This window comes from Lagopus leucura, unplaced genomic scaffold (genome assembly GCF_019238085.1).
Source record: "Lagopus leucura isolate 7727_CA_CO unplaced genomic scaffold, USGS_WTPT01 Super-Scaffold_100008, whole genome shotgun sequence".
Taxonomy (NCBI): domain Eukaryota; kingdom Metazoa; phylum Chordata; class Aves; order Galliformes; family Phasianidae; genus Lagopus; species Lagopus leucura.
Genome location: NW_024962265.1, coordinates 8,180,993 through 8,205,014, shown reverse-complemented (window position 1 = coordinate 8,205,014; position 24,022 = coordinate 8,180,993). Strand labels below are relative to the sequence as shown.

The window sequence follows — 24,022 nt, the reverse complement described above, 5'->3', positions numbered from 1 at the left end:
TTAGCACCCCCATATTGTATAAATGAGGCCTTGAGTGCCAGCCAAGGCATAAATCACCAGCCAGTGCTAGTACTCCGAAATCTACATATAATATTTCCTGTAACTAATATTTTAGCTTATACATGATGGAGGAAGAAGAAAATATTGAACTCTGATGCAATAATCAGTTTCTGAAGCCTTTGTTCTAAAGAGACAACAATGGTTGTTGTCTCTGGTCTCAATGGAATGGTTAATTATATGGTGAAGAAAAGTGAATGCAAAAGTTCAGTAAAATTATAGCCTAATTCTCAACATAAATTAGATTTCTCACAAAACAATGGTTATGATCTACCCACCCTATTTAGTTTAAAATAGGTGATTATTATCTCCGTACAGAACAGCAACCAAAATTAACACCTCTTTTCCATTGCTGACTATGTATTGAGGTGTTATATATCTGTCAACACCGTTAATTTTAAACTGTTGTACTTGTTCCCCACAGAAAATAATTGGGAAACTGAGAAAACTACTGTCCTTCACAGAACAGAAAGATTTGCAGCATATTGTCTTCATGTACAAATAATTTGATTGGACTTTTCTGCATCTCCTAGCTTCCCTGCTGAAAAAATAAGTTAGATGATGTAATAAGAAAAAATGATGAGATTTTCAGCTAAAAACTTGTTTCTTCCCTCTCAGTCATTTTTCTTTTCCTAACGTTGATATTTGGAAATTAAAATACCAGAAAGCCTGTGTCTTAACTGTGTAACCATCTTCAGAGCTCTGGCTTATTAACAATAACTATAGTCTTTATGTAAAGAAATGATACAGTACAGGACGAAGTGGAGCATGAAGACAATGAAGAAAAAAGATTTTTCTAATTTGAGTGTCACACACTTTGGCAGTCAGAGTATTGCAATGGCTCTGTCTTTTGTAAAATCTGAGGATTCACCAGTAGAGCACAAGTCACTGTGGATGCCCGAGCAGCTTAAGGTAGATGTCCCAAACTGAAGACAACAAACCTGTTTCATTGCATTCATTACTTTCTCAGGCCTTCTTAAATATTGCAAGATATGTGATTAAGTCTTGATGCAAAAATCTTTCTCTTCCTAACTTGGAAATTAGAAGTTGCAGGAAAGTGTTCTGAGGGCTCAGGGAGCATGCTGCTGCATTATCAGCCTAGCTCCTAGCACAGGATGATGCAGGAGCCAAGTTGTAGAATCATAGAATCATTTAAGTTGGAAAGGACACTTAAAGGTCATATGGTCCAGCTCCCTTGCAATGAATAGGGACACCTACAGCTAGTTCAGGATGTTCAGAGCTCCATCCAGCTTGACCTTGAGTGTCTCCAAAGGACATGTAATCTACCACATCTCTGGGCAACCTGTTCCAATGCTTCACCACCCTTAATGTAAAAAACCTTTTCATTATATCCAACGTAAATCTCCTTCTTTTCATTTGAAACTATTTCTCTTGTTCTGTCACAGTAGACCCTACTAATGAGTCTGTCCTCCTCTTTTTTATAGCCATCTTTCAGATTTTGAAAGGCCACTCTCATGTCTCCCCAGAACCCCAGATCTCTCAGACTGTTATAGGGGAGGTGTTCCATTCCTTGGATCATTTTTGTGACCCTCCTCTGGATGTTCACTTTGGTGAGGAATAGCTGGGAATTAACAAGGCAACCACATTTCACTGAAGGGAAAGTTGGACAGCCATCATCAGCACAACTGGCAAAGCATGAAACCTTAAACCGAACACCAGAAACTTGACAAGTATGTCTTTAGCCTCTGTATGTCTCCTTGGGCTTAAACTCTCAAAATGTCAGTTCTGCGCACTGCTCTACTCTGCTGCCAGCAGCACCATTCATCCATATATATATTTCTTTATTTTTCTGTCTACATCTTGAACCCCTATGGGTTGACATGGCCCCTATGTCAAAAATAATCTATTTTGGAAATAGGAAGAAAACATCCAGAATTTGTACTGCCAGGTTCAATTTGAAGTGTGAGAAAGGGATCTTGTAACTATAAAAGCAATCTCTTCCCAGATGTCATTTCAAAAAACTAGACAGGACTCTGCCATCATCTCCTCTGACAGTGAGGGACAATCAGTCATCAGGAAATGATCCTCAGCCTGAGCCAGTTCTGAGGCAGTAATCCAGCAGAGAATGTTCCTGTATCCATTTCCTACCTTTCCAATCTCCTACAATTTGATTTCTTAGTTAAATTCTTTAGATGTGACCACAGAACTAAGGTCATTTTTGTCAAACTATGAAAAAGATTTTGTTGTTATAACTAACTTTCACAGCTAGTGCAAAGCAACTTGCCATAAAATCCTTTACCGTAAGATTAATGAGGGATGGCAGCAAAGACTGGAAGAAGGACTGGGTGAATGACTGTTTTTAATTGATCTGTCAGTGCAGCATAGCAATGTGAAATGCAGCAAGGCGTCTGTAAGCGGAAGCAAAACCCCTCAGCACAATCTGAGGTATTCAGTGTGATAACATCACTTATGACAACCTTTTTCAGTAGTCATGTGAGTAAAATAAGTGATTCCAGTTTAGCTTCAGTCAACATAAGGAATTAACGGCATGTATACTGTTGTAATGTACTAATTTATCAATGACATGAAACTTAGATCTATTATCAAAGTAAACAAACAACAAACAAAAACAACAAATGAACAAATAAGACAAAATGTTTGATAGTGCATGTGTGCTTAAAACCACGGAGATGTTTGAAATAGCAAGGATATGCAAAGGATATGCACTCGCACTGCTTTGTAAGAAAATTGTTCTCTTCAAATTCTGTTTGACTGGTACATACTTTTGTACTTTTATTCCATAAAAGTAAACTCTCTCTCTGTTGTTTTGTTTTGTGGCTTTTTTTTTTTTTTTAAATTTCCTGACTGCGTTTCAGAAACATTTGATGCAATTACTGTAATTTGTAAAAATGAAAACCTTCTTGGTGTGAAATTGTATCAGTCTCACAATTTCAGTATTTTTAAAGACAGTGAGGGAAGAATTACAGCACACATGTTCGTGATACATAAACAGCAGGGAGAAGAATTAGCAGGAAGCTTAGCAAAAGTATTTAAATAATAATAAAAGAATGAAATGTAGGAAAAGATACTCAGTAATGAACAGGAAACTGTGGAATATGTTTAAGTAATGGTTTCTACCAGTAGAGGTCTGGCAAAAAAAACCCCAAACCATTAAAGTGCAAAAGTATGTCAAATATGGAGCAGAACTGAGTATTAGCAATGTCAAGCCATTTTACAGCCTTGAGATGATTCACTAGTTCATGGAAAATGGTTTTGTACCTTTCCCTCTCATGAAGCTTTTTCTGCCTTTAGCATGAGCTCCTTCAGAGAAGCAAAAGAATAGTAAACAGAGGTTGAAGGAATGAATGAGCGATGAGAGCTGTGTGCCGTGACTGAGCTTTCATAGCATGTAAAACACTATCACGGAAATCAGGAAATACAAAATACAAAAAACAAACAACAACTAAAGATAACAACCTAAAATATTTTTGTTTACTAGTTTGTTCATTTGGTTGGTTATTCATATGTGGGAATTACCACTGTGCTTTTAAGACCTGTAATCATGTGTAAAATGCAGATAGTGGCAGTTCTACTGGATGTACTACCACAATACTGAGCCATCACTTCCATACATGAGAAGAATACAGGTAATTATGAACAGGGTCTCCTATATTTTCTTCCCTTTTTTCCATCATATTTGGAACTTATAATTTTTTCTAAGATGCAAGCATAGGTCTTTATATGTATGTTTATACATTTGTACTGGACACTACAAACCATTGGTTTCAATACATGCTTGCATGTACAGATCCATATGAGTTTTGAAGCTTGTCTATCAGATGTATAAGCCACCTGTCTTATTGTAAGAGTCACTGAAAGTAAATGAGAAACAAAGAATTCGTGTATTTGACAAAAGACAGTTCCCTCTGTTTCCTTCAGCATAACTTACATATTGATGATAATCTGTTATTATTTGACTGTTTTCCTCAGTTTTGTACATCCTGTATTCAATGCATAAAATTAATAAGAGACACTCAGTTGTCTGCTGTAAACATTACATTTGTCCCTGTTCAAATTCCCAGCCTTTAAAAACTTCTTATTTTCTATTGTGGGCTCTATGAAACTTGAATTCTGCATCTCATGTCTTTATTCTCCATTGCCTTCTGCTTGCAACATTTGCCATCAGCTTCCAGCATTTAAAAATAATGTTTTGTTTTATTTTTCTTATTGGTAACTCATGTTATCTCCAGGAAAAATCCCTCATAAATTTAACACCCAGTGTTTTCTGCCTACTTTTCTTTCAAGTTCCAGGGTTTAAGAAGTTTGAATTGTAGCTACAATGTTTCTGTGCATGAGCGCTTCCCACTGCACAAATACTTCAAGTCTGCAGAGGGCCTAGTTTAATCTCATTGCCATCAATGGAACACTAAATATTTACCAGACAACTTGAATTTTACTGAAAAAGCAATAAAATAATAAACACCAATTTTCAGATATATGGCTATGTTTACAGATAACATATTGCAACTGAATGCTTTCAAATATTTCATAAGGGCAAAATGTGAAACATGTTTTTTTAAATAACTTTTTTTTCTATTTTCATGAACATCAATCTGAAAAAAAGATCTTGGTCCCTCAAAATTTGTCTGGTTTCTTCTTTATCTAATTTATCTAATAAAACCTTTCTGCAAATCTTGCTGCATTTATCTGAACAGACATCTTTACGTACCATCAGGAAAGGAAATGTATACATACACTGTTAAAAATATTTTTTCCATAATCCAGGAAACTAATGAAAATATGGGGCAACCTATTTCTTTAAAATGTAAGTCAGAAGGTGAACTATTTTTTTCATTGTTTACTTAGTTTGCTTGTGGAAGCTCTTAATAGCCCAGGAACATCAAATTTTGCTTGATACTATAAAGGAAACAGTAGTTCCAAAGTTTTAGAGAATAACAATGTCAAAACTTGATAATGCAGGAAATCTCATCTTTCTAACACATGAAGTATTCAGCTTATAGCAATAAAGCTTTTAGTACTGAGACAAAAAGTGTTCAAAAAGAGTCTATTTTTGGTGGCTTAGTCTCAGACAGGCTTTTGGATAGTGAAACTTCCAGAGAACAGTGTTGCTTTTAAGATTCTTAACCACTGTGCTATCACATTTCAATAACACAGTCCTTTTTTTTGTTTACTAACACATTCACTTTTTCTGAGTGTTAGTTATTAGCTGGCAGATTGGTTTTTAGAACTCAACTTTTTTTCTTCTTTCTTTTTTATTGCATAGCATGCAAAATGACATAACTTACATGCTTATTAGAGAATGAAATCTGATAGACAGCTACCCAGAAAGTGTGTATTGATATACACCCATGTAATCCTATAAATGAGCCAAGGGATGGGGTACATTTGACACCACTTTGAAACCTAAAAGCTAGATGCTGAAGCCTGAGCTAAGTAATATACGATGCTCTACAGCTGACTATGAAAAAATCCAATTTAGCATTGCTGTAAAATAGTCTATTCATGATCTACTGCTCTGACAAAAAAAAAAAAAAAAAAAAAAAAAAAAATTAGACATCAAATGAGAATCCATTTGTCAAGTCTTTTCTTTCTGATTTGTCCATCATTCATTCTGTGAATGAGGAATTTGGGTCTGCTTTATTTTATTTATTTGCTCAAACATGCTACCTTTACAGGTGAAAAAACAGTATTCCATTTGTCTCTCCCATTTGTCCTTCTCCCCTCCTGTTCTCTCTTCTTTACACTGCCATGAATAAGGCTGTAAGGGCTAAATTATGCTGATGGTGACATCTGTTCCACCCTTTTGTTTCACAGGTGTTGCCTGGTAGAACCCGGAGAGGAACCCAATGAAGTGGTTTAAGCAGAACTGGAATGGAATCTGTCCTGGACACACTGGGTTTGCAGGGCTAAGCAAAGAAAAATTGCTAAAAGCTGTTGTATCAATTAAAATACTGAAAAAAGATGAAAACTGATCTGCTGAGAATGATCTGCCAAACTGAAATATACAGTTTTGTAACCAGGTGTTTTTGCTGCTCTTCTATTGACAGGTTATAAAAATATCTAAATGTCTTACAGTTACAGCACAGAAGGGTCTTCAAGATGTAAAATTTGATCCAGGGTGGTATTTAATAAATAATTAGTCTGCAATGAATTAACAAATCTGAATTTAATTACAATAGATCCTTCAGCTACATTTCTCAATCTTGCATACTGTGTCTGTCTGATCACAAAAGTATTAGGCCATGTCCTACTCTAGTACAGACAGTAGCCATAAATGCTAAATACAGTAGAAGAATACATCCTTGAGAATTGAGCTTAATATTAGCCTTGCTGCTCCTCACTAGTGTGACTTTTGAATTGTGTTCTTGAATTATCTGAATGTATTATCATTTTAAAATACATTGATGTTTCCACTTTGCTGTAAAAATAGTATTTTAATACAAGACAGTACTTAGGAATCTAATACCAGCCATCAGTTTGATATCAGCCATGACATTATTTAATTTTCAGAATCACAGAGGTTAAAGCTCACTGAACTATAAACAGTTGGAAACATGGAGTGTAATCCCAAGGCACAGCTCTGCACAAGCTGTAATTTAAATCATATTGCATGCTAAGCTGAAAAGGCAGTGCAGGTCCCAGAGGGCATGAATAAATCTGCAGTCACTGATTTGCCACACACATTTGTGCTGGGATACAGTAACTGTGCAAATGTGATGTCTTCCTTTAGTGCAGAGGACCTGTCATCTACTGAGATTTGTAATTAAATAACCCAAAGAACAAAAGCAATTACTTAACCTTACAAGCATTCAGACTGGAATTTACACAGTTTCATGAACAAAGAGAAGGGGAAGTTGTGGAGACGGAGAGAAAGGGAGGCTTTGAGTCTGCAACATAATTCAGATGTGTCTAATGCTAGTTGAGGTTTTAATGTATAGACCAGGTATTCAAATACCTGACTTACTTTGAACTATGAATTCCTTCATCACAAATTCCACTCTGAAGTGGATGTTTGCCCGTTTAAAGAGCCAATTATGTTACCGCTGGCTACATGCCACATCAGGTGCTGGCTTTGAGCAATCAGTTGTGTTAATTGCAAGCAACACTGAATGCCTTCTGGGACAAGAAATTCACGGTTCAGGAATGTTGGTGTAAAGGAGTTAGGTTCAGCCCATTACTAAGAACAAATCATCAAGTCTACGTGAGCTGCAAAGTAACACTCATGGTTTTATGGAATGGAGGAAAGAGGTTGGAACACACTCAGGTGCTGTTTCCTCTTACAGAATCATAGAATCATTTAATCTTGTGAGCTGGAAAGGACCCTTTAAGGTCATATGATCCAACTCCAATTCACTGAACAGGGAAATCTGCAGCTAGATCTGGTTACTCAGAGCCTGATCCAGTCTGACCTTGAACATCTTCAAGGATAGAGCTTCCACCATTTGCTCTGCCAAATGTGCAGGGCAGCTCAGTTACTTGATGGATTTGTGGTGGAGCCCTTCAGCTTCTCATCCCAGCTTCTTTCTCTCTCTGGTTAGTTCTATTATGTTTTCTGAACTATGCAAACAGAGCCAAGATACTGGGAGAAGAGAATACTACATCATAAATATGGTGTCCTCCGCATGTACTGGCATTAGCCTTTTCCATTTGCATACTGGGAAAATAATAATAAAAATGTATATTTTTACAGTGATGTAGAGAAAATATTCTAAAAGCATTAAAAACAGCAAATGACTAATTAATTTTAAGAAGCAGATTTGTATAAAAATAGATATTGAAGAAATAACGTATATTGTGAATGACATGAACTGAGCACTGCAGTGAGCAGAAATTAGCAGATTTTTCTTGGATGCAGTGTAGATATTTTACTTCATTATCAGGTAAATATCTGGACTGTGGCATTTTTGTAGTATCTAACTTTTGTCTTCATACATGAATAACAGATTTTAATTAGTCTCTCAATTCACAGGAGTTGATTTCTGATATGCCTGTTTGTGAGTTGCAGAACCAGCTCAATTTAAAAGAAACCTGCCCAAACACTGGAGGTGATAAATGAGCCTTGGATAGAATCAGTGGACATAAAGAGAGTTTATATGTGGCAGAGATGGGGAAGAATTGGTACAAACCTCAAAGTCTGCAGGTGCCTAGAAACAGTATGGAGACTCAGGAAGTGTTTCTAATAGTCTTTAAAGGCTCAATCCCCAAACTCCAACAAGATTGTATAAAGAAAACTTCTCAAAACAAAGCCATCTTATTTCTCCTTTTAACACAAACTCTGCCAAACACTTTGGTCTGAAGCTGTGAATTTCATTAAATTCAATGCAACTTGCTTAGTGCTCTCCATTCTTGTATGGCTGAAACCTCTAATTCTCCACCTACCCCCCCCGCGGCAGCCAGCGTGCTCCAGTCACATCACACTTAACCTTTGCCTTGGCTTCTCAAAAAAGAATTTGTTTCACTCTATTCACAGCTTCAACAGTTTGGCAAACTGCACTTGAGTGCCGCACTGGGCCTTTATATTGAACACACTAATCTGATTGTTTTTCCACTCTACAAACTTTGGGTCAACAATCAAGCTGCTGCCAGAAACTAATTAATTTGCAAACAGGCCCCATTTTCACAGGGGGAGAGCTTTTGAAACCTATGTCAGCAGAGCTGGTCACACCATGGTGACATGCATTGTCATGGCATCCACTTTTCTGGGTAATTCTCCTCACTAATTTTTCACCACACACATGAACTCAAATTACCCAGTCAACAGTAAATTTCTATTGAATGCCCACCAAACTCTAAATGTGCTGTCCTGAGAAGAGGAAATTGGTATTGACAGGGTCATCTCATTAAATTGATGGCTAGAGCAGAAGGGAAGAAAAGGCACAAGAACGTACAAAAAACATCAGATGTGTGTCATATCTCAGTGAAGAGGGCTGTAACAGACCCCTTCCCACTTTGTTGAAATCACTTAGTATTCTGCGGTGTGATTCCCTACCAGCAGATTTCTGCTTAACTTTTCTTGAATAATTGGCTGGTTATTTGTTAACAAGAAAGAAGGCAGAATTTGGTACCTGAAAGTCACTACTTTTGAAGCATCAGAGAAGTGGTGAGCCCTCACAGAGATCTCAGAGCTCCTGGGAAATCCAGCTGAGTTTGCAAGGTCTATAGTACATATGTAGTGCCTTTGGCATCAGGCCACCTTAATCTGATTTACATCTTTGTAAAAATAATAATTACAAAGAAAACCAGATTGTGTAACTAGAAGTGAGGCCTAGCCAAAAAGCAAAACAAAGTGCAGTTGTAGAACCTGAACATTACACCTGTTTCAGATAAATTATCTTTCCTATTTTATTTTTCAATTTTCCTATCGAAATTCGTCTCCAGGGTAAGAATTTTCAATAACACTTACTGACAATTAACTGGAGCATGAAGGTAACGTGTTTATATTTATGCATATATGTATAGACCTTTTATGTGTAGATATACATGCATGGTCCTTTTAATATATATTCACTGAAAGAAGTACACAATGTGCCCATTCTCAACTGCAGAAATTATCCATTGAAGCTGATATATGTTTATTACGTATGATGTAATAAATATCACATAAATATCATCATATAAATATCATATCATCATATAAATATCATATAATTACCTATAATTTAGCGGAGTGTTGTTAGAGTAGTATGGTTAGGATGCATTTGGACTCAATGACCTTTAAGGTCTTTTCCAACCTGAACAGTTCTATGATACCATGTGTCTATATAAATAAACATTCTTTCATTGTCAGATAAATATAAATATAAATATAAAAAGAGTAAGTTAAGAGCTGGAAACATACATGAGACCGTTATTCCTGGGGTGCATTCCTGCAGCTGAATTTTTGCACAGCGCCTACATTTGGAGGTGGCAACTGAGACTCAGGTTTGTCATTCTATGTCTGTAATGTGCAACTCAACTGGGTCATTAAATCTTGATTCTGACCACACAAACAAGATCACTCAATTTGTTCAGTACAGCCAGGTACAGACTTATTCATGTCAAGCCAGACCTAGACAGAGCTTGTTCTGGCTCAGTTATCCAATTTCCTCCTCAGAAAAGTCAGAGAATAGCGGAAGGAAAGGGCAATATTCTTAGGTCTCACCCTGACATGATGCTTACCGGGATTTACTGGATTGTTGACGTGATAGTATATTCACCAGTAATATAAAAATTACAATTAAAAAAAAACCCAAAAACTATCATTTCTAATATATTACCAACAGATCAATTCAATGTACATGTGTAAGCACATATCCCAAAGCTGGCAATCACTTCCTTTTCTCTGTTTAGAAAGAAACTGCACAATGATCTTTTAGGGACTGAGGTCATATCTCACAGTGCTTGTTTAGAGAGCTATAAATTTCTTTCCTAAAAACTGTACTGTGTAGAGCATAAAAGCTTATCTGGGCTCCTGTGAAAACCATGCTTTGAACTCTGAGCTTTCATTATTTTTTATCATATATGCTCTATAAAGAGGGTGAGTCACAGCATGAGTTACCACAAAACAAGGTTCCTAATCTACACTCCCAGCTATTATTTTTTTGGTGTGAATAATAAGACTGACCAAGCTAACACTCATAAATGAGAACATGGTTAACCATAAGACATACACATATCCTAAATCAGGTGTTGCTGAACTAATTTGTATCCTAACTTCATCAAGCATACTGTGGCTATTATACAAACCAATATGTTTACTGATGCAAGTATTTTTCTGTAGTTCATATTCTCTAGAGTGTCAGGAAGTTCTCAGAATGTGTGATCAGAACCATGGGGATGTCCTCTTTTGTTTTTCTTTCCTACTCTCTGAATCCACTCTAGCCTCAAAACTCATCTTTAGGCTTTATCTATTTTTCATACCTAAATGAAACAAAATCTCATTCATAGCACTTAAGGTGAATGAAAAAAAATGATGCAATCATTGACAATAGCAAGAGGAGAGGGGAGGGAAGGAGAGGAAAGTGGAGGACAGGAGGGGAGGGGAAGGGAGAGGCAGGAAGGAGGAGGGAGGAAGAAGGAGGGGGAGGGGGGAGAGAGGAGAGGAGGGGAGAGGAGGAGAGTAGGAAATATTTTGCTAGGAGTGTTTAAAATAATTTTGTTCAGGTGACTTTTTGGGAGTGATTTTTCTGATTCTTTTTACCTTCACGATCTTTCTCACATCCAGACGCAGTGTAAAGCAACTATGCATTCTTTAATTGCTACTTGGCTTTCAGTTTCCAAATTAGAGCCTTTTATTTACTTTGTATAAGGATACAGGCAGGGGCTATCAGTCAAGATGAATTACTGGATTCACCTACATTGATATCTTCCAATCAAATACTTGATTGAGCTTATGGCTCCCTGTGTTGTAACCATTTTAGGTTGAACACCAAGTAATAACAGCAAGAAAGAAGTGCATCTTTGTGCTTCCAGAAATTCAACATTTCTTCCAGGAGAAATAGAATGAGTTATAATAAAATGTATTCAGAAAAGACTTGTTAGCTTGCAATGAGAAAAGTAAATTGAAAATTTTATTCATTCTCTCGAATTTGGATCTAGAAACTTAAGGAAGAAAAAAAGAGTTGTATTCCATTTTGTTCGCATTATTATGCCACCGTCACCATAGTTTCTGAATACCTCCTAGCACTGTGTTAGGTGACATTAGCATTTGTCACACATGGAATTTATCACTGTGTAATTATTTATTGCTATTCTTAGCAAGGAAGCTAAGGGGAATGGGGGTGGGAGGGTGTATTAAGTGAGAAATGAGACTTGCTTATACGTTTTGTTCCTGCAAGGCTTTGAGTTGTTCTTGTCTGCATGAGCAGTGGTGGGAAAATGCTGGGCTTGGTTCCATGCTGCAGCCTGCATGATAGGAGATATCAGCTAACTAATTTGGTTCAAAGATATAAATGCGTACTTTAAATGCAAGATATCCTTGAAAAATAAACCTCACTGTTTTCACTGGTAAGATTGTTTAAATATTTCCTTGTATATCTATGTGAACACAGACTGGAGTCTATTTACTTCAGTTTCTCACAGTGTCAGACAAAAATACTATCTGAGAGCACATAAACTGTTATTAAAGTTCCTCTTCAAACCTGCTAGGCTGCCCCACTGACTACAGATTTGAAAATTAAATTTGCTCATATCCAACTTGTATCCAACTTTTTCAAAGGTCCTTCATTTAAATAGTTCTTTTCTTGATATATTGTGTTTATAGCATCCACCACCTCTTTTCTCCAAGAACATCTCAGATAAATTTTAGGAAATAGCCTTCCTAGAGTAAATTAGGATGGTTTAGTCCCATCTGTGCTGGAAGGTTATCCATTTTCTGTCTGCTTACCTTTGCTGGCATGTATTATCGCTTTCTGTATGTCTGGATTGCTAATGTGTAGGAGGTGGGCTGGAAAGTGGGAAACTAGGAAGGCATTTAGGGAGCAAGGAGAGGCACATAAGAGAGGGATGTGAGTACATATGGATGGATGGAAAAAGAGTATGATTTGGCTGATCAAATAAGAATTATAGATCAAGAATGCAGTAAATGAAAGTGTATAAGCCTCAACAAGAGTAGCTGGAAGAGAATAAAGGCTCGATGCATTTACTACATCCTTATTAGATAGGAAAATATAAACAAATTGAAATCTTGTTCTCCTCTTGCAATTCATATATAATCAAAATTAGGTGTGTAAGTTGCCAGTGTTGGGACATCCTACAAAATGCCATAAACAGAAACAACATACAGTGATAGCTAAGGTTCTGTATTAACGCCAAGAGAGTATCAAACCCTTATTTCCAAAAATGGAGCCTGTGAAATTTAAGAGAGCATTTTTATTGAACAGCCACTCAGCTTCTATAATTCTCAGCTGTTTATGTAACTGTAAAATAAAGATTATCAAGGACAATAACCCCAGGGGAGTAAGTACAACTGCTACCCCATTTTAAAAATTAAGCCATGGAAAGTATGATAAAATAACATTATAGAGCAGATTTAAATCCACAGAAAGCAAGGAAATTCCACACTATGGCTGGAAATCCATCCGGACTGTCTGCCTTAACTTTGCTGTTCCCTCACTATTTGGAGTGTAAATCACATTCATAATACTACCTTAATGTGGATTTTGTGATTTCATTTCCTCTCAAACTTTGTGCATCCCAAGTTTGTTTTGATTTTAAAATAAATGTTTATGGTCATTCATTTTATGAAATGTTAACAATTTAAGGCCAGATCCCCCATGCTTGAGTAAAATAAAATTAGGGTGGCTTAAAGCTTTCCTTCCACTTCCCTAAACCTCAACTTGAAAACTATCTTCAGTGCATTGCTTAGCATTTGCTTTGGTACACTGCACCACCATTTCTGCTTTCTTGCCTCTAGCCGTGCCCTCAGCCCTTGCATGAATGCTTCTTAAGCTTAAGAGAAGGGAGTGAAAGATGTACAGCAAACTCTCCATTTAGCTCTCAGACGAACTCCCTAGTATCAGGGGAAGCTACTCCAGCCTGCACATGACTCCTACTCATCTTGTGTTATTACCGAAACAGTTCACAAAAGCAGGATCTGATCTACACTTCCTTGAAATAACGTTGGTTTCTGATGGGTCTGAACTGTACAAGGTAGTGGCACATCTAAAGAAAAGCATGCTTTTTGTCTATAGGCAGAACTCTGTGGGAAATAACATCAAAGCTATTAGTCCTATAGTAAAGGTGAACATGTGATTTTTTGTTTGTTTGTTTTTTTTAATTTCAAGACATTTTCAGAGAGTCCAAATGTATTCTTAAGCCTCACTGAGACCAGCCCAGACTGTCAAAGCTTTTTTGTGCAGAGAAATACTATGCACTTGCACAAGGAGCCAGTAATGTCCATGCACATGGCTTACGACAAAATGCATGATTTGGTGTGGGGCACTGAACAGTGGCTTTTCATACCAAGTTGACTTCCCTGAGTATGGACATATTTTACTGTGTTTTTGCAAATGCCTGCAAGTCACTTCTGGCTAACTCTGTATCAATAATTAAATATACACTGCTACAGTGACTGATGCATTGTTTTCTACCTTCTAGATGAATGCCCTGACTACACAGCTATAGAATCAGTCTCCCTTGCTTTATTCGGTTTGGTGACTATTTAATTTTTTATGCAAAATGAAATGTCTTTAGAAGCCTGACAGCATTTAAAATTTTTTAAAGACTTAAAAATATTTAAGAGCTGCTGGCCAGAACCTTCCCTTGGGCTGTGCACAGTCCAAACCCCTCTTCCCAGTAGCAATAGTCTTATTATGAGAGGTGGAACATCTTCAACACGTGATTCTGTAATCTCTGTAGAAACTCTGTGTTCATACTTTAATCCAAAAACTTCTTGTGTATTGTTGTTCAATTCCTGATGAGATTTAAATTCTAGTAAAAACTCATGCACAATTGTTCCCTTCATTCCATTTTTGTTACCAAGAAGCTGTGTTCTCTGCACTCTGACCTTAGGTTTAATATGGGGAAAGCAATTTCAAATCTCTGTTTTGAACAAAGTAAACACAAGCAAGAACTTTGCTGCATCGCTGGCCTGAGGATAATGGATTGATGTTCAACAAGATCAAGTGCCAGGTCCTGCACTTTGGCCACAACAACTCCAGGTAACACTACAGGCACGGGACAGAGTGGCTGGAAGATTGTATGGAAGAAATGGATCTTGGGGTGTTGGTTGGTGCTCAGCTGAATATGAGCTAACAGTGTGCCCACGTGGTCAAGAAAACCAACAGCATACTGGCTTGTATCAGAAATAGTGTAACCTGAAGGAGCAGAGAAGTAATCATCTCCCTGCAATCAGCTCTGGTGAGGCCACACCATGAGTACTGTGTTCAGTTTTGGGCCCCTCACTACAAGAAAGACATTGAGGCTCTGAAACGTGTCCAGAGAAGGACAACGAAACTGGTGAGGGGTCTGGAGCACAGTTCTTATGAAGATCATCTGAGGGAACTGGGATTGTTTAGTCTGGAGAAGAGGAGGCTCAGGGAAGACTGTATAGCATTCTACAACTGCCTGAAGGGAGGTGGGGGTTGGCCAATTTTCCCACATGACTAGTGATAGGATTAGAGGAAGTTGTGCTAGAGGAGATTCAGGTTGGATGTGAGGAAATACTTCTCTGAGACAGTGGTCAGGCTCTGAAACAGGCTGCCTAGGGAGGTGGTGGAGTCACCGTCCCTGGAAGTGTACAAGAAGACTGATAACTGGCTGTCTCACCACCTATCTTTTAAGCTTCATGCAGATGAGGAGTTCACATTTTGGTCAGAATTGCAGTCCTTATCAAGTTTTCAGTAACTGTCCATTAGAATAGTGGTTTTTAACCTGAAAATAAGCATATTCTGGACAGTAACTGAAAAAGCAAACCCATCACTACATAGCAATCCATGCTTTTACTAAAAATGTGTGAATGTCTACAAACCTAGAATTCAAAACTAGTTTGTACAAATGTTTAGGAACATTAAGTATACCTCATCCTTCAGTGCAAATGTGTTTTATTAAAAATATACTCAGCTTAAATACATGCAATCACAAAACTTTTTAATTGCATTAAAAGATAGACAAATGGCCAAAGTAAGAATAAATATATAAAAATTAAAAAGTCAAATAAAGGCATGTCTGAAGAGTTTGAAATCCAAATGGTTATCATTTTTGGACTTCCTTGCTGGATGCTGAAAGTAGGAGTCCTATGCAGAAAGGCTGCCAGGACATTACCATTGGGAAATTAACAGTAGAGTTTTAGAACCTTTAATAGGAGCACTGTAGTGCAGATTTTAAGTCAAATTTTGCCTCTTAGGAATGTAATTTCATTGACTTGCAAGGGAGAGACAGATTTCAAAAATGTACTTATGGATCATTGTCTATTAAATTATATACAGCTATGAGAATAGATTCTAAAAGCCTTTGTTTGATTCTTGCGTTTTTAAACCAGATTAAACTTATATTTCCATACAGGAAGATAGTTTAAGAAATACACTTAGTGTTGAAAATAATCTTCACTGTGTGCTATAGTAAATACTGCCTTTCTACTTCTATGCTTCTTTTGGATGATATTTAAATTCTGAAGAGTCTGACATTCATCGGTTCTTTACATGCAAATGTCTTCACCTTCCCATCTTGCATAAAGAGGTTGTGGTTTCTACTCTGTCAGATGTAACCTTAGTGCTAATTTGGGAAAAGTAGTTCTCACATTTAGTGCTGAAAGACTGATAACCGAATCCACAAAGGAATGACACATTTTCAGTGATGAAGTACTGGAGCTGTGGACAGTGGCTGTGCTTTTCCAACATACAAATGCTCCTGACTCAGCTGTCATTGTGCAAATCTAGAGCACAAAAGCAGATTTTGCTTGCAGGACTGTATTCTATGTCATCACAACTATCACAATGAAAACGAACATTGCATTATATTGAATATATTTTTACTCTCATAGTTTCCAAGACAGATGGATATATCTGTAACACTGTACTGTAATGTTTTCTGAAGTACAGCTATCTTCTCTATTACTGTAAAAAAAAAACAAAAACAAACTAATAAACAATATTGCTGGTTTACTAGGCAAGTATCAACTGACCTGACAGTTGTACGTCTAAGTTATGACTAAACTAAATTTAACAGGAAAAAAGTCAGATTCATACAACTCATCATCATAAAAACACACCTATGTACACACACATACACATATGTGGTTATCTGATACATACATACAGTGTATATATGAGGGCTGCTCTGAAAGTAATGCCTTCTATTTTATTACATTGGTCCACGTCATCGGAGGCGAATGTTGGTAGAACGTCAGTGGAGGTTGAATCTTCCCAACAATATTCCATTACATTTTGTTGCCATGCAACAGATGACAGGACAGAGGCAGTCTACCAAAATGGTGTCTGACATAGAAGTACATGTGAAGCAAAAGTGTGCCACTGAATTCCTTCATTTCCTACAGAAAATAATTGCACCTATTGATATTCATCAATGCTTCCTGAATGTTTATGGAAACTAAATTATAGGTATGAGCACAGTGAGGCAGTTTTATGTGGCATAAAGGCTTTTGTTCAAGGCTGATGAAAATGTGTAGCTAAAGGTGATGACTATGTTGAAAAACAGTATTTTGTTGCTGAAAATTTTCTCTATGAAGTAGCGTTATTGTCCTTTTTGCATCTGTTGTTGTTCCCATAGAAATAAAAAGGAGGCATTACTTTCAGGATACATGTCTTAAATAGTTTTGTTCATCCAACCTCCAAAAGAACTTTACAATTTTAACCATGAGATTTAGATTGTTTATCGTACATAAATCTAATATAATAACTAGTATGACAGAAAACTTCCTTACTTTAAATGAAAAGAAACTGTTGTTAAAAAACTGGCTGCTGTTACATACTAAAATGATCACTTTGCACTGAATTAAAGAACCACACAAGAAGACCCAGACATTAGCACAGATGTAAGTAATATGGTTAGAAGTGAAAACTATCTAAACACAATTCTTTTCTTTGAATTCAAAAAACAGGAGTGCAGGTCTGACAGATGCAAGTGGCATGTACAGAAAAAGTAGCTGAGTCAAGTTTTAAAAATTAAAATATAAATTAACATAGACTACAGCTAGCATTACTGGCCCACTTAAATCAAATGGCAGCTTTTTAAAATGATGAATATTCATTTCCAAAACTCTCATAATCCTGGTGTAAATCCAGTTAAATTAGTGAAAATTTCATAGAATCATAGAATCACAAGATTGGAAAGGACTTACAAGGTCATTTAGTCCAACCGTCCTCCCCTTACCATTGCTACCACAAACTACTAAACCATAACTAGTAGCTCCTTGTCCAGACTTCAATAAAATTGGATAGAGAACTCAAACACATTTTAAAGTACATGAAGTCAAAACAAGATTTTCACTGAAGCTATCCCTCTCCTCTCACCCTATACACATGAACAAGCAGCTACAGGCGTGCTTAGCAACATCCATATAATTTATATTTTTTCTCTTTTTGTCTGCTGAATATTTTGAAATGCAATAACTTGAAATACCCAAGATTCCTTTCATTTTTTCCAACCCACTGACAACTCTGGACTGCTCAGAAAAGTCAGTGGATTCACTCTCTGTTGCACTTGGTGGCCAGCGTCAGATTCCTTTCAATCCAGTAAAAAATTAAAGCTTGTACAGAATTTAGTCCTGCCCAAGGCTCTGTAGCTACTTTGTGTTGACGTGTGGCTGATGCCTCCCTAGGCCTTGAGCTTCTGTCCAACTTACGCCCTACAGAAATCAGCTCCTGTGGCTTAATTGTGTTAACTTAGTTTCTGTATATGTTTTAAATTTAGTCACACTCCACAAATCTCAATGTAATTAAAACAAAAATTCTTCTTTATAAATCACTTTCGATTAGTTTAACTAGTTTAAGAGAAAATTCTGCTTCAAATAAAGGAGGAGTGTATATGGCACAGATGTTGCTGGAACAAAACTGTGTGCTATTCTTTAATAGCTAGACAAATGTAACTGGATAAATGTACATCTTACATACCATTTAGCCACCGGGAGTCGTGCTGCTCTGTTCTGATTGGATGGTGATGCCCCAGAGTTCGGAAAATGGCAAAGTCTCTGCCCATGAAGTCTGCTGCTGTGCCAGAGTACAATTCTCCATCTGTGGGAGGATGTAACTGTAAGAAACATTTCTCAAATTTCCAGTCATGGTAAGTAAGAGAAAGTTGTCAGTCCTCTGTTTATATTATACTAATGGGAGTAACAAGAAAATTACACAGCAATAAACCATATGCAATTTATTGTCATTGAAAATATATGATTAGACCCACTTTCTCACTGCAGAACTTAACTGTAACCTCTCAAATGAGCTTTTATCCGCCAACTGCAGACACTTTACCAAGATGTGTTTGTATACTTAGGCTGGAATAGTGAGAGATTGTACATCTATACCTGGAAGACAGCAACACACAAAAACAAAATACTCCTCAAAATGTATACAGCTATAAAGTTATTCTATTTTGAACATTTGAACAGAAGTTTTGCCTGGAGACCTCCACAATTTTTTTTACCCACACTGCAGGGGTTTTGTCATTCTGTGTTTAGAAGTGGAGAGAGGCTCATTGACTCGCAGTTCAGAAAGTCATCATATCCCTTTGCTTTTTCATGCAGGAACATCTTTTTTTTTTTTTTTTTTTTTACTTCTCTGAAAACAGCAAATCCTCTTAAAAAGGGAAGACAGAAAATAGTTTTCAGCTTCTGCCACTTTTATAACTGAGACTGGCAAAGTGCAGCAGCTAAGGGAGAGATCAAATGAGATCATCTGCTACTACCTCGACCCCAAGCGTACCACAGTGAACAAGAGGATTAGAAGTCGACCTGTGATACTTCAGCCCATAAATGGCACAAATGTAGCCCAGCTGGAAAGGAAACTCATAGTATTAGAGTCACAATGTTCCTCTCTTGAAGTAGCTAGAGGAATTCCGGAGGAGACAAACATAGCTTAAACACAGTGGACCAGATCAAGTTAAATACATGACAACTGGTAGAGAAAATAAAAATAATAAATACATAATAACTAGACTTATAGAAGATATCCAGTATTAAAACAATAATAATAATAAAGTATTTATCATGTATTTTTCTAGTATTAATGTTAGAGCTTTCATATGAAATAACCTGAATTCAAATTGGTAGAAATGCTTTCTCAGAACTCTGCCCTTTTATGCCTAAAAAGGAAATGAGATACTCTCTTCTATACTTCTAATATGGAATTAAAGATCATTACTGCTTCTAACTGCTATTTTCAGGCCACCCATTTTAAATGAGTTTCCTGTGAAAAAGAGAAGCTTAAGGATGAAATAACCATTTCTTTAAGCTAAAGTAATACATTTTTCATGGTCATGATGAATTCTATTTTAAAACACAATTTAGGAATTCATTCATCATTTTTAATGGCAATTTTAGATGTTTGCCTGGTAGGACAACCATGTCCAAGCATGCCTATTGGATATCAGTGGCATCTTTTCCCCAGAACATTGATACCATGAAATTATCAGTTGAACTTACTGAGGCTCCGTACCATATGGTAGCCATGAAACTCAGGAAGGGTGAAAACATGATAGCAGAAAGGCGTGGTATTGAATGAATTCACAGCAGAGATTAGAATAGATCAGTCGTGCCCAGCAGGAGGTGTAATCAGAATTGAAACAGAACAGCATATCCTTAATTAACAATTTATCATTCCTCTATGTCATTTTCAAGTTTTTAAAGGACAATCACTTAATTATAGTGATTATTATGTACAGGGTATGCAGTTAAGTGTTTAAAGAACGTAAAACCTTTTTGCTTGAGAAAATGGCTTTGATGCTGTGCTTAACCTTTCTTTAACCTTATCTTCAACCTTATCTTCATTTGCTTGTCTTCCACTCCCAGGTGAGTTAGGATAAATCAATATACATCAAAGGGGAAGGAAAAAAAAGTAACAACTCCTATTTTACTTACTACTTATAAGGAAATAGAAAGGTCAGTTAAAACAAAAACAACAACAAGATTCAACACTTTATACCTTAAATATGCACATCCTTTGATTTAGAACTATTGATAAACTACTTAAGATTTAATGTGAGGGGGCTAGAGCACAAGTCTTATGAGGAGTGGCTGAGGGAGCTGGAACTGTTTAGTCTGGAAAAAGGGAGGCTCAGGGGAGACCTCAGTGCATTTTACAACTTCCTGGAGGGAGGTTGTGATGAGGAGGGGGTTGGCCTCTTCTCCCAGACAACAAATAAGACCTGAGAGAATGGCCACAAGTTGTTCCAGGGGAGATTTAGGTTAGACGTAAGGAAAAACTTTTTCTCTCAAAGAGTGGTCAGGCACTGTAATGGCCTGCCTAGGGAGGTGGTGGAGTCACCGTCCCCAGTGGTGCTGAAGAGGTGCTACAAGATATGGTTTAGTAGCTCAGTGCGTAGTTATGGTGATAGGAGGATGGTTGGACTAGATGATCTTGTAGGTCCTTTCCAACCTTGTGATTCTATGACTCTATGATTTTTACCTCCTCTCATAGTTAAAAGAAGGCTAATCTTTGTTTCCCTATGCAGATCATCTTTTAGGCTGATATTTGCTCATTGATATGCTAGGAATTGATTCTTCTGTCACTGATAGTTTTGCTGCACTATTTCCATTGTTAGTAGTTTTCAAAGCAGTCTTCATTGGCTTTAAGAAGGAAATAAAACTAAATAGAAAACTTACAAACATCTCCTAGGCAGAAAAAATGAAACAAAAAAAAGGTTGCCACTTTGTATTTCCAGTCCAACTGCATAAAACAAGGACTATGGCTTTCCTTACAGAGCAAAATGACGGCCCTCAGTTGTTTGCATAGAAAGAAAGCACTACATATTGGATACAAATTGTTGCATGCTAAAGAAGCAGCATTATAACATAGGCATGCAAATACACCTATTAAGTTTACTGGTTACTAATTTAGGGGGAGAAGAACTATTTTTCCTACATATTGAACAGAAGAGTCATAGAAATGCAGGACTCTTCTCCCAGCATCTCTCCAAGTTCATCACCAAGTTAATATGTTAAAAGCTAAACAGTATGCATTTATTTGCCAATTTTTTCTATTCAACTCTTAGGGAAGGCTGCATTCCTAAAATGCAGCACAAGAGAGACACGGAGGTGTTGGAGTCGGTTCAGAGAAGAGTAACAGAGATGAACAGAGGGCCGGAACACCTCTCCTATGAAGAAAATTTGAGGGAGCTGGGCTTGTTTAGTTTGGAGAACAGAAAGTTCTGGGGCAATCACCTTGTGGCCTTCCAGTATCTAAAAGGAGCTCACAAACAGGAGAGAGATGGACTTTTTATACGATCTGAGAGTGACAGAACAAGGGGAAACGGTTTTAAACTAAAAGAGGAGAAATTTAGATTAGATATTAGGAGGAATTTTGTTACTCAGATAATGTTGAGGCAATGAAATAAGGTACACAGAGAAACTGTCGATGCCCCATCCCAAGGCCAGATTGGATGGGGTACTGGGCAGCCTGATCTAGTGGATGGCAACTCTGCCTGTGGTAGGGTGGTTGAAACGAAATGATCTTTAAGGTCTCTCCCAGCTTAAGCCAGTCTATGATTCTCTGGATCTGTGGTCTTTTTTTTATTATATATTAACTGAAGTTAAGATTTTCAGAAGCACATAGTTGTGCCTTGAAGTCACTTCTGTTAAAGACAAAAGCCAAAACACCCCTGAAACTAAAATAAACTCTGAAATCCTGAAACTCAAATGTACTTAATAGCTAAGTTGTAATACAGTGATAGCAAATTCTTGCTTGGTAAGAGTCTAATGAATTTCAGATCACATTAATTCATATTTGGAAATACAAAGGCATCTAAAACAATGTAAATAGATAGATAGATAGATAGATAGATAGATAGATAGATAGATAGATAGATATTCTTTTTGTTCTTTTAAACCAGTGAGACACAGAACTATAAACAGCCTTGAGGATTCTGGATAATCAGAGCTTTTGAAAATCCCAAAGGAACATTTCCTAAGCAGCAGCTGACTGATAATGGAACAATGGCTGTCTCCTTCCCTGAGTTATTTTCAACTATCCCAATACTATTGCTTTAGACTAACACATTCAGTGATAATTTTCTCCTGTGATTTTGTTTTGCAAGTACCACGCTCCTCTCATTTTTCTCCTGCCCTGGAATATACACTTGCAGTGTATTGCCCAGAGACTGCTTAGAGTCTACTTATTTGTGCATTAGCCCACTCAAATGGGGATTGTTTCATTAGCAGTATACAGATGGGAATGGCTGAATAATGTCTGATATTAGTAGGAACTATTTGTATCATGTTCCCAGCTGGTGTTTACTTAAGAGTAGAGTAACAATAACTACTTTTAATGAACAACTCTTAAAAAAATAATGAAAAAATGTTTGCAGGTGGATGAGGGAAAGAAAGAATATTAAAAAAATATTGGAACAATTTGAATAAGGTGAACTTCTGTTGTTGTTTTTGTTTGTTTTTTTGTTTGTTTGTTTGTTTGTTTTGCAAATACTGAATTTTATTAGGAGAGAAGAAATACTGAAGATCCTTTAACAGTAATAAGAGTTTCAGCTGAAATGTAAAATAAGAATCTTGAGTACTAAGGGCTATTAAAAATCTTAAATTACTTTTTGCAAACTAACCTCGGTGTTTTGACCAAATTCCAGCCTAGGTAATTACATATCACTTACCTAAGATTTACCTCCTAGTTAGGGAGTCAAAAACATACTCTTTTTTCCCACTTAGTAAAAAGCTTTCTTTAGTGTTTTTGATGAAGAACAGAAGTTATTTTTTCCCTCCCACATTTAACCATTCAAATTACTTACTCTTCTCAGCCTTCTTCCATTTTTGCTATAGCTACATTTTGTTACTAATTATAATTTTGCATTTTAATAAGTGCTGAATAATTTTTTTTACATTTCCTCTCTTGAACCTAAGGCAACCCCTAGTTGCTTGTGAATACTGATAATAGCAGACAAGGGGCCAGGAGCAACGGAGCTATCTCTCAGCTCAGAAGGGAAGAAGGCATCTATCCATATTCTTCTTGGTGTGAGGTATTAGTTATAAAGATGTTTTTCTGGCCTTCATAGTTCCATTCACTGCTTCAAAGAACAGTTGCACCACATCTCTCCATACAGACAATGCTCATTCCTTATTTCTCACCTCCAGAGTATTGAAAGGCTTCTCACCTCCCAATTTGAGGACAGGAAATTACCTTTGGTCATAATTTTGACATAAATTTTATGCATTTTGGCAAAGATGAGAGTAAGTCATCGTGAACCAGAGTGAATCTGCTGTACAGCTTCTTAATATCAGTAGAACTTCTTCACTAAAATATTGAAACAACTGCAGCATTATAATCAACGACACAATATAACTGTGAGGTAGCTCTGAGGAGGCAGAGCAGAAAGGATGTTCACATTCAGG

General features: G+C 36.8%; 1 protein-coding gene across 1 annotated transcript in view; it reads right to left on the bottom strand.

The window, feature by feature from the left end:
- Positions 1-24,022, bottom strand: part of SEMA3A (semaphorin 3A) — a 170,913-nt gene that overhangs the window by 44,128 nt on the left and 102,763 nt on the right. Inside the window, exon 6 of the mRNA XM_042872901.1 lies at positions 18,588-18,707. Coding sequence (XP_042728835.1) covers positions 18,588-18,707 — 120 coding nt within the window. The remainder of the gene's footprint in view (positions 1-18,587; positions 18,708-24,022) is intronic.